This window comes from Ceratotherium simum, chromosome 2, assembly GCF_057802395.1.
Source record: "Ceratotherium simum simum isolate JZ-2026a chromosome 2, ASM5780239v1, whole genome shotgun sequence".
Taxonomy (NCBI): Eukaryota; Metazoa; Chordata; class Mammalia; order Perissodactyla; family Rhinocerotidae; genus Ceratotherium; species Ceratotherium simum.
The window spans coordinates 52,164,485-52,176,592 of record NC_141901.1 but is presented as its reverse complement, the minus strand read 5'-3'; the positions used below and the strand labels follow the sequence as shown (position 1 = coordinate 52,176,592).

The 12,108-nt window shown below is 42.9% G+C and overlaps 1 protein-coding gene across 1 annotated transcript in view; it reads right to left on the bottom strand.

Annotated features, from left to right (window-relative positions):
• Positions 1-12,108, bottom strand: part of CASQ2 (calsequestrin 2) — a 63,526-nt gene that overhangs the window by 16,808 nt on the left and 34,610 nt on the right. Inside the window, exons 6-7 of the mRNA XM_004420621.3 lie at positions 6,298-6,428; positions 4,801-4,846 (exon numbers count right to left, since the gene is read on the bottom strand). Of these exons, the coding sequence (XP_004420678.1) occupies positions 4,801-4,846; positions 6,298-6,428 (177 nt within the window). The remainder of the gene's footprint in view (positions 1-4,800; positions 4,847-6,297; positions 6,429-12,108) is intronic.

Below are 12,108 nucleotides of genomic sequence, written 5' to 3'. Positions count from 1 at the left end.
GGACTGGGGCCACCCCAGGGGCTTTCTCTGAACCCACAGCCTTTGCTGCCCAGGTCACCCACTTGGTCTTTAGATCACATTGCCTCGGAAATTATCTTTTTAGCTGTACCAATCTTCCCTCCTCAACCAGATGGCAAGCTCTCTGAGGGAAGGGATTATACTTTAAAATGATGATTAAAATGGTGACAATATCTGCCATTTGCCACTGTTTGTATCAGTCTCAAATGAATCTCAAATAGAAGTCATTCCTGTTTAATCCTGAAAGAATTGAAGTGACTTACCTGAGGCCACAGAGCTAGTACATAAGACAACTGGGATTCAAGCCAGTTCTGTCTGGCCCCAAAGCCCATGCTCTGCTCTGGACTGAAGGGGTCCAGAATAAGCCACTGTGGCATAAAAATTATTTTGAGCTGAAGACATTTGAATCCCTGAAATCCCTTATCTGCCTAAAAGCATAGTCTCCCAAAAGAACTCAATTGTCATAAATCCACTCCCCAGGAGCAGCTCTAACCTTTTCTTCTCAGACAGACATTATCACAAAATGATCATATCTCCCATCTATTCTTCTAAGGGCCCATTTGTCTTTCCAAAAAGTCATTTGTTTTTCCTTAAGCATCCTTTTTCTCTCCCTTTCTAAATTTATTCTCCCAGAAGTGCCCCTCTGCCCCTTCCAATCCCCTACGAAGACAGTATATAAGCCCCTCTTGCAGTCACATTTCTTTGTGAACTCTCATGCATAAATAGGTAATTAAAACTGTTTTTTCTCTTGCTAATCTATCTTTTGTCAGTTTAATTTTCAGACCTCTAATACTGAACTAAGAGGATAAATGAAAAAAATTTCCTCCTTGATATCACCAACAGCAGCAGAATAGGCTCCATGAATCTACTGTTCCCTGCAGAGTTTGCAGAAGATGTTGCAAAGTCAAGTCAATGACTCTTGCTTAAGGTAAAAGAGGCTGATAACGGTCATTTCTATAAGGACTTTCTATAAGTGACTGAGGCCCAGGTCCCCAAAAGAAGTGGAAATTTGGGAGTTACTTTGGTGAACACCTTACTCTAGATTCCCTAGCACTTTGTATATCCCTCTGGCGTGGCAGCGAGCATACTGGACTGGCGTTAGAAGTTTTGAGACTGTTTCATCTACTCAACCCTGCCTGCCTAAGGACAGCACAGCAATGTTCATTGTTATAACCTCCGCGCTTAGCACAATGTAATAGGTTCTTCTCAATGTCTATTGACTTAAAAGAAAGAGTATGGTGATAAAAATCTTATATACCTCTTGAAGAAAATATTAGAGATACCAAGAAGAAACTAAACATCAATTACCCACCAACCAGCTATATTACCAATGTTCATATTTGGCTCTGTTTCCTTCCAGTCTCTGTTAATGGTTGTTCTCATGCTGAATGAAGAGATGCAGAGAAAAAAATGCAGGTAAAACTAGCAGATTCCCCAATTAAGACACAATGGAGTGACGCAGGGGCTCATCAGGAGGTCCCTGGCCCACTCTTGGAACTACTTCACCATTGCAACAGAGGGAGGATTCTTTTAGAAGGAATTGCAGACTCCCATCCCTGTGGGCTTTTGCCCAGGACTCTGGGTGACCATTTGTCGGGATGCAAAGCCAGCGAGAAGGTGGAATCTCAAAGGAGAAGGACAGGTCAGGACTAGGTCTGGACCACCCTGCCCCACGTTGACATTCTTTGAATAGTCTAAATAAATAAATAGCTATCTGCTTTACATACAGCAAATATTGCTAAGCACCAATTTCTTTAGTAATAGTAAATTATGTGTTTTCTGTGATTTGTTGCTTTAAAAACCTGCACAGTTGGGGGCCAGCCCGGTGGTGCAAGCGGTTAAGTGTGTGCACTCCACTGCGGCGGCCCGGGATTCGCTGGTTCAGATCCCAGGCATGCACCGACACATCACTTGTTAAGCCATGCTGTGGCAGCGTCCCATATAAAGTGGAGGAAGATGGGCACAGATATTAGCGCAGGGCCAGTCTTCCTCAGCAAAAAAGAGGAGGATTGGCATTGGATGTTAGCTCAGGGCTGGTCTTCCTCACAAAAAACAAAAACAAAAAACAAAAAAAACCCTGCACAGTTGGGGACACAAGAAGGTCAATAGCTGCTTTAGCCCTACCTAGTTTTCCCATCTTATTTAATATTTTGCAATGACTAGGGAAGTGGGGGTTGAAGATAAAGACTTCTAAGTTCATTAACTGGTCATTCTCCCCAACATGTGTGGTTTAAGTTGCTGCGGCCATGTGGCCCATGGAGATGCTGTTCTTTGGAGTGGTGCCCTCCTGGGTAGGCATGGGTGATGGGGTCGGGGTAGGGAGAGTGGCTCCCAGAGATCCTTCTGACAGATTGATTTCTGCTTCTCCCTTTTCAGGATGTGAAGGTGACCCTGGAGGGCTTGTCTTGCCTTCGTCCCTAATTGGAGACTTGGATGAGAGCACGGCTCGGGTTTCTGGAGAAGCCATGTGAGTATTCCATGATGGGATGCTGGAAAGTAGTAAAGCAGTCTAGCTGCCCTTTTCTCTACCTGGTTAAATTCACTACTCAACCTTTCCCAGTTAGAAAACAATTGAATATATAATAATGTGGAAAATATGAGCCATCACTGTTATTTTATATTATAGCAAAAGCTGTAACTTATTCATTAAGTGAAAAGAAAGCAGAGAATGAGTTCCAATGAAGCTAGAGAGTGAACTTTCTTTCTGAACACCTGCTTCTGATATGGTCAAAGGGAGCATTTCTGAGGGCAGTGTGGGGTGTTGGGGGTGTTTGTGGTGGGGAGAGGGGCAGGACATTTCCCGCTATGGTGTGGTGGTCTTGGATGTGATACTGCTGTGTCAGTGAGGGAAGTCCTGAGAGAAGGGTTCTAAATTTCGTAGTCTCTCCCTTCCAGGAGACTAGATAATAGAGACTTATCTCTTAGAGATGGAGAAACTGAAAAGAAGAACTAAGGATAAAGGCATAGCAGAATGTAACCATAATAATCACTCTCAATTTAAAATGCTACCCTGTGTCATGAAAGACAAAGACCAAGAACCTCTTCCAGATTAAAGGCAACTAAAGAAACATAACAACCAAATGCAAGTGTGCCATCCAGGATTGGACCCTGGACTAGGAAAAAAATTTTTTCTTTTGCTGTAGAGGACATCAGTGGGACAACTGGTCAATTTGAATAAAGTCCATAGATGGGATAGTAGGATTGTATTAGTATTATTATCCTGATTTTGATGAGTATACTGTGGTTGTGTAAGAGAAAGTCTTTGTTTTTATAAAACATCTGAAAGTATTCAGGAGTAAAGGGGAATTGTATCTGCTACTTACTCTCAGACAGTTCAGGAAAATAATCTATATCTATCTCTCTATCAAGAGAGCGTGATAAAGCAACGGTGGTAAAATGTTAACATTTGAGAATCTGGGTAAAGAGATAATGGAATTCTTTGTACTATTTTTGTAAGTCTGCAATTATTTTAATGGAAAAGTAAAAATATTTTAAAAAGAATATTATATTTAAAGCATTGTTATACCCTTGTTTATTTTTAAATCTAATAACAAGACCTTTTAAAGGTTAAATTTTTGAAAGGTTTAAATGTTAGGAAAATATGTTTCTATTATGCTGTGTTGTTCTTAAATAGTCCACTCCTCTAGACTGGACTATTTGCCCTTCAGTGTGAAATGTGTGTTCTACCTTCAGACATCTGAATAAGTTATACGCCAGTGAAACAAGAAGTGTCAAGTTACTCCATGATTCTGTTCATCTGTCACTTTAGACTCTGAATTAAAGAATTAATAAATAAATGCTTCCATGTTAATCCCTTTCTCTGCACCGCCCCCCACCCCCTCAAAAAATGGTGCCTTATGAGGACATGGCCCACTCTAGGGAGGTATATTGGACAGAACATGAGATTTGGCTCTAGATGGCCTAAATTTAAGTCCCAGGATCTAATACTTATTAGTTATATATCCTTGAGTGATTAATTTAATCCATATGATCAGCAGTTTCCTCATGTAAAATGGGGCTGAAATAATTCTTGTTTTACATCACTTTTTAGAGCTGTTGAAAGAGCCAAGTAAAAGGATACATGAAATGCTTTAAAAAATGCTCCACAGACTTTGGTTGTTATTGTTTCCAGAATTTTGTATAAAGCTGGGGTGGGGTGGGGGGTGTATCTCCAAAGCCCTCTTTCTAATACCCATTTGATCCATCTGACATACTGTCTATGACCTAGACCTATGGGACAATCCGACCCAGCGCTTTCCAGCGCCTTGGGTTGATTTTTATAAAAACAGCTACCATTCATTAATCAAGCACCTACCTACCATGTCCTGGGCTCTTCAATCTACTCATCCTTACAGAAAGCCTTGAGTTCAGATGCAGAAACTAAAGCTCAGAAAGATCACATGACTCAATGTAGGATGCAAAGCTACTTGGTGGCAGATTCTGGACTTGAACCCAAGTCTCTGTGACTCCATAGCCTGAGCTCCTTCCACTATGTTACCCTGGGTCTCTGGCAGCCAACTAATGGAAGCCAGTAGTCACTGTAGGAAATGAACTCAGAGACAGAGTAATTTTGCCTAGTGGGTAGACCAAAGAGGATTAAGCTGGATCCAAGGAGAACTGGGTTCAATTGAGAGAGACGTTGTCCATGTTTCAAATACTCCACTATCCAGACATCCACCCCAGCCAAATAATACTTGGTTTGAGTTTTGGGACTCAAAGGAGTATTCCTCTTGGGGAATATACCCATCTCTACATGGCAGAAAGAGTTTGCCACTTTCTTACCCATGTTTCAAACATATCTTCTGGGCGCAGGCGACGTAGAGTGGGTCTGAAAAGAAAAAAGATGAACTTCCTTGAGTAGGGACTACCAAGGCAGACAGTGCAGTCTCAGCATAAGGAAATGTAAAACGAGATGTTGGTTCATTTGCAAGAGCATGAGGAGCTCTGCAAACCGGTTTCTCCCCTGAGGAGACAGAGCAGATCTACCCTGCTGTGTCACACTGAGGGCTGAGCCCGATGCTCTCAGCCTCTTCATAGACCCATTTGATCCAACAGTTATAAAGTCTATTACAAACAATTGGTCAGAGGGTACAGGGTCAGCTCATTCCCAGGGCAAGAAGCCATTTCCCTCCTCACAGTCAGATACCACTCCTGAGAACCCAGAGTAGGCCCAGAATGAGGAGACCTGGGAGAGAAAACAGGAAGTCTTGGTTTTCCTAACTCAGAACTGTAGCTGTTTTATCATCAGGGTCATCCACCAAAAGTCCTTTAGGGATGTTTGGAGGAGTAGGTAGGATTTATATATTGCTCATGGTTTCATTTCTTTTTGAATGTTGGCAAATAGTGTTAGACTTGTTGATATTTGTTCCTCCAAGTACTGCCTCCCTGTAGGGACTAAGACTGACTGGGTGATGGAATCATAGTGCCCAGGTTCAATGAACTTATATGAGCATGTGTCAGGAGGATAGGTGGGCAAGGTGGTGATCCCACTACCATGTTCCATGTTCTAATATTGTCTTTCCCTCAAGAGCAGGGGTCAGCAAACTACAGCTGGTGGACCAAATCCAGCCAGTGCCTCCTGTTTTTATAAATAAACTTTTATTAGGACATAGCTACATCCATTTGTTTACATATTGTCCATGGCTGCTTTCACATTTACTGCCAAAAGAATTAAGAAGTTGCAACAGAGACCATCTGGCCCACAAAGCCTGAAATATTTACTATCTGGCCCTGTACAGAAAAAGTTGACTAATCTATGCTAGAGCTACTCCAAGTAGTATCAAATATTCCTCTCCCAGAAGTTCTATGTATAGAATGTTCACCCTTGGCTAAGTTACTTAACTACTCTGAGACCAATTCCTTGAACTGTAAAAGTGGGATAATCCTAATTCCTCCATAATGTTGAAGATTAGATAAAATAGCTTCCATGAGCATCTAGCATGGTACTTGGCATATAGGGGGCTGTCACCAAATCACTATCGTTATTATTGTACAATTTTACTTATATCTTACTCTGACTTTGAGGGGATTTGCTGACCTGGGAGAGGGGGTCTAACCCTGCTTGAAAGTGTAGACCCAAAATCAGAAAATGTAGCAACATCACTACCACTGATCAATGACCAACAAAGCCATACTGCTGAGTCCAGTTCTGCCGGGGTACCAACTCCAGGTTGCTGCTCCTGGGGGTCTGAAATGTCAAGACTGAGTGGCCCTCCTCTATTCCCCAGACCCTGGAGCCCACCACCACCCCCACAATCCCCTGCATGCCATCTGGGGCACCTTTGGTGCTCCTTCACAAACTCCACGAGCTCCTCTTCTGTGTAGGGTTTGTTGGGGATGGCAACGGGCTCATCCATAAATGGCTCATAGAAGTCAACCTCATTCATCTTCAAGGACAATTTCTTTGCAACCTGTAATAATCAGAAATAAGACAATAGTTTCCTTGAATGCTAGTTTAGAGTAGCAGTGGGTTGTCCGTCTATAAGAAGTATGTGTGTTCTCTGGCAAAGACACGAGAGTGTATGTACAGTTTTAACTTAAATGTTGAAGTGATAGGAACTCATCACCTAAGGTCTAACTGGACTGACCAAAGAAGGACAGATAGGGAGAAAAAACCTATCTGGCAAAAGCGGTCCAAGCAGGGGCAGGGAGCAGTCGGAATGAAAAGTGGGAAATTTAATTCTACTGTCACCATCACTCCACTGTATTTGCCAGGGCTGGAGGAGGAAGCAAATGTCAACAGAGCATGCTCAGTGTCCTGGATTGTATGGATTTAATTGAATCAATTTTGATAGAATAGCCAATTGATGGAAACCATTTAAAGCATACAGGCACTCAGAATCAGAGGCCAACCCATAAATCTGTCCTTGATAAGCTCACAAACCCTACTTGCTGTTTGGGTTGAAGCACTGGCCCTAGGGTTATCTCTCAGTCCTGGGCTCTTCTGATGGTTTCTCAGCCTCTAGGAATTGCCTGCTTTTTTACCAGTCATAAGGTGACCAAGCATCCTGGTTTGTCCAGAGTGGAGGGGTTTCCTGAGATTCAAGCTTTCAGTGCTAAAACTGGGAGAGTACTCAGCAAGCCAGGATGAGTTGCTCACCCCATACCGGATAAAAAGCTCAGGGAGCCAACCCGTAGCCTGGATGACATCTCCTTTCTTGATTAAAGTGGCCACACTGTCTGTTGTCAGGGCAGAATGGTTGCTGTGTTCGCCTGCAGAGCTGCTGAACTCAGACCTCTTTTTGTGAAATGATTGGAGAGGCCTGGAATGTGCAATGCTGTGTAGAAAACCAAATGCCATTCTTTTCTAGTTCAGAGCTATGGTCCAAGAAAGCACAGGGATGAACAGTGGTTCCCTTGAAACTAAAGAGGAATTGCCTAAGAGCTGACGCCCTGTGGTGGTAACCAACGGTGCAGAGGCCCAGGGCACTGGTGACTAATTCGGGAGGGGGAGGAACCGGGTGTTACATAAGCCGTTACACAAGGAGGTCCATTCTGAGCAAACGCTGGTATCCGTATGGCTTTCGTCATCAATTGCCATTAATTACAGGTCACTATATTCCAAGACATTTCTGACAGTACTTAAGGGCATGAAACTCCAGCATCCTATTCAGAGCTATGGAAAACAGTCCGTGTTAAAAGCTACAGTCAGTCAAAGGAGATTTTACGGGCATGTTGATTTTGTTTTAAGAGGAAGGAATGTGTGGGGTTTTTCTTACTTGTTCCCTCTTTTACGGGGTAGGGGGTGGTGTGGATGATGAGGTGGGGAGTGTGGGGGTGAAAATAGCAACTATCCAACCAGTGTCTGGGTTTACACATGGTTCTTCGCAAAGCTGTGGCCGTCATAGAATGGGCTTGAAAATGACATTAGATTCTCATTTTCTGAGTTCACTTACTTCATAGTCTAGGAACCAGGAAACTGTGCTTATATGAAGTGACTGGATGAATGAAAACAGTAATAATAGCAAGCACATGGAGTGCTCACTGTGTGCCAGGCACTGTTGCAAAGTGTTTTAGGTTGATTACTTTATGAATCCTCACTTTGATTGTATGAGGTAAGAACTATTATCCTTATTTTACAAATGATGAACCTGAGGCACAATTTGTGTATGTAGTTTGTCGAGATCATATATCTGGAGGGGATAGAGCCCGAATTTAAACCCAGGCAGTGGAGTGTTCTGAACTACCAATTTGCCTCTACTCCAACTTTCCATTCATTTGAAAATTGCCTTCTCCTTGACACTTTACAGAAATGAATATTATGTCCCTGTAAATATTACATTGGTACTGCACATGTTTTAGTGAGATGTTTCCTTGTTCCTCTTATAATATGCTCTCATCAATTCATCCCCCATCACAATCTATAGAACCGAGGCTTCCTGAAGGTGAGAAGGAGCTCACCAGAACCTCCATCAAAGTAAGCAGGGTAGATGCACATGTGGGTGTGTCGTGCATATGTGTGTGTGTCTGGTCCTGGAGTGCCAGTGTCTGGATCTGTAGTGTTAAGACCATGAATGTAAAGTTGGATTGTGATGTTCTTAAGTGTAAGTCTTGGGAACCCTGGGCAAGATGTTCCAGAGGCCTGTTCACTATATCTCCACCACCACGTGGAGTGCCCTCATCTTGAATCTCAGAGAATCCCTTTCTTTCAATTGCATCTTTTTTTTGTGTGTGTGAGGAAGATCAGCCCTGTGCTAACATCTGCCAATCCTCCTCTTTTTGCTGAGGAAGACTGGCCCTGAGCTAACACCCATGCTGATCTTCCTCCAGTTTATGTGGGACGCTGCCACAGCGTGGCTGACAAGCAGTGCGTCGATGCGCGCCCGGGATCCGAACCCTGGCCGCCAGCAGCGGAGCGCGCGCACTTAACCGCTAAGCCATGGGGCCAGCCCTCAATTGCATCTTGGACGGTAAGGATTGAAAGAGATTTGATTGACTGTGGCATTGATTCATTCATTTATTCAGTAAATATTTAGTGGGGGCTTCTGTATCCAACATACTGTTCTAGGACCAGACCTGGTTCATGGGTGGTACAATTATGTAAGAATGGATTTTATTATTAAAAGCTGAAGAGGTCCATATAATGAGATCTTTTGTGCTTTTTTTTTTTTAACTAGTTGGAATGAATTTTGCCAAAGACAATGGCCATTTTTCTGACATTTGCACGAGTGTGAATTTTGATACAGATGTTTTTTCTATAAGTTGGCAAGCCATTTCAGATGTTGCAAATGAAACCAACTCATGAATTTAGGCCTTCTCAACATCTGTCTTCTCCATTAACTTGGTTTAGATAATCACAGCTTCTTTTGGCCCCAATATGGTTCGAAAAAATGATTTTGCTTCTCACTGTTCACTCCAAGAAAAGAACTAGACAGTGGCAGGTGCCATGGGATAATTAGAACTGATGTGTTTCTATGTGAGGTGCAGCAGAGCAGTCGCCATCCTTAGCCCTCTGACTCTCTCTAGCTGCATTTGCTTCAGAAAGGTCAGGCCCTCATGTGGCTTGAATCAGGATCAGGATCCACAGATTAGTGCTGGTCCCAAACCTGTGTGCCAGGTGAAATTCCCCAGGGACCTCTGTGAAAATGCATACACCTGGGCCTGGTCAGAATCCTAAAAAATCCAAATTACCAGGTGTGGGATCCAGGAATCCATGGTTTTAAAGGCTCCTTGGGGGATACCAATATGGACAGTGGTTGGAAATCCTAACTCCCAAATCTACATCAGCAGCCCTGATATCTCACCCTTTTTATGGTTCTCTGAGTCATATACGTATTTAATATAATATATTTATTGGTTTGTTCACTTACTTTCTGTATTCCCATCTTCTCCCCTCCCCAACTAAACTCTAAATTCTACAAGGATAGGAATCTGTTTTGCTTGATATTGTGTCCCTGGCATCTAGAAGAGTGATGCCAAAGAGCACTTTAGCACTCAATAAATGCTTGCTGAGTGAGTGAATGAATGAATAAATGAAAGACACCTCGAGTTGAATGTCTCCTCAACTTGTAGAAATTAGAGATCACCACCCCATCTTATGTTCCTCAATAGATTCTTTTTCCTAGACTTCCTAATGTTTCCAGTAGCTTCACAATCTTTGTGCCTTTAAGCTGAGACTTGTAATCTTCAGTTATTTTTGTGTCTTCTCTCATCTTCCTCTCCTTCATCTCAACAGTGGCCAGGTCCTCTTGTCATCTCCACCTCTGCCAGGTGGTTTTCATCTTGGGGCTGCATTAGTGCTTCCTTGGCCCTTGCTTCTCCTGACTCCAACCGTTACAAAGCACCTCCCCTCCTCCAGGTCCCTCTGGGATTCCCTACGGTGTGTCTCGCAAACAGGTCTTTTCAGCCACCTCTTCTGCTCTAGTATCCTCTGCTGGACACCACTGAGGCTTCTACTGGGTGCAGCCATGCCTTCTGGAATCCACCATCTCCTGTTGGGCACTGTCATCCCCCCACTCTCCAACTGATAGGTGCAAGTTCTTAAGTCCCAAATGGCATCAAATCCTCTCAGTGCAACAGCCCTTCCCTCTGTGTTCCACATAGAGGTAGAGAGTGTGCCTTTCTCTTCTTACAGTCATGGCTGCATAACGACATTTTGGTCAACCACAGACTGCATAGACGACGGTGGTCTCATAACATTAGTACCATATAGCCTACGTGTAGTAGGCTACACTATCTAGGTTTGTGTAAATACACTCTATGATGTTCGCACAATGACAAAATTGCCTAATGATGCATTTCTCAGGATGTATCCCCATCGTTAAGCAGCGTATGACTAAATGTTATGCACCCACAAGGCTACATGAACAGGGGCACTTATGACTCAATGTCTCACAGAGTTTTTGGTGAAGAGCTTTCTGAGTTTTTAATTATAGCCTGACCTCCCCTTCTTCATGGGCCACAGACATGAAGCCATATGGTTGGGCTGGGAGGCATGTCTGAAAACAGACACTACTCTGAACTCAGCATTGGACCACCCTTCTAAGAACTAAGGCTTTGTTGCTTGGCCAAGCTTGTCTGCCTGACTCTCTCTTCCCTCAGATGAGTTCTTTCCCAGGAGCCACCTTGGTCACTCCTGGCCCATCATAACTAAACATCAGTGATGTATTCAGCTTAGCTTCCCTGTATCTCCCCTTCTCTACCAACATCCTCTCCCAACCCCCACCTTCCTGGGCTTAGAGACTGCCTTTTCTTAACAACAGTACTAGCTAACATTTACTGAATGCTCACTATGTGCCAGACGCCAGCTAAGCATCTTACATGTATTGCTTCTTTCTCTGGAGTACAGCAGTACAGAGCATTGACTTTGAAGTCAGGCTGACCTGAGATTATATTAAGCTTCACTACTCACTAACTATGTGACCAGGATCAAATCACTTAATCTCTCAGGGTCTCAGTTTCATCCTCTGTAGATGGAGAATACTAATCCCTCTCTTATGGGGTGGTGAGAGGATTAAATGAGAAAACATACATAAAGCTCTTAGCACAAAGTCTGGCACATAAAAAGCACTTAATAAATGACAGTTATTATTTTTTTTGGTATTCTTGCTCAAGATCTCTCCCAACTCTAATCCAACCAATTAGGGTAAACTTTCTTCGAGTTTAGATTATATTACTTAGATTAGAGACTTCTCTTCTGGGCTGTAGACAGGGGTCATATCTACAGAGATGGTTCAATATATGTATGAATTGAATGCAATCTCCTTTCATCATACTCCTTCCGTGCTTCAGCACCTACAGGCTTCCTCTTGTTTTTCACAGAATACTTGAACTCCTCATAGTATAAAGGCCCATGAGCATTGCTCACCAATTGCCTTACTCCTCAGTGGGCCACTTGCTCATTAACTTTTACTTGAATTTAATCAGGACTTAATTTGTTCTATATTTATTTGTTCTAGTAAATATGGTGACTTAGGGCTTTTACTTGGTGTGTGTGAGTTATATGTGTGTGGGTGTGGATGTGAGTGTGTGTGTGTACTGGGGTTGTTATATGTGTGTGAGTGTGAGTGTGGGTGTTCGTGAGGAGGTGTGTTATGTTTGTGTTGTGTAAGTATATATATTACTTATATATTTATTATATATTATATAATA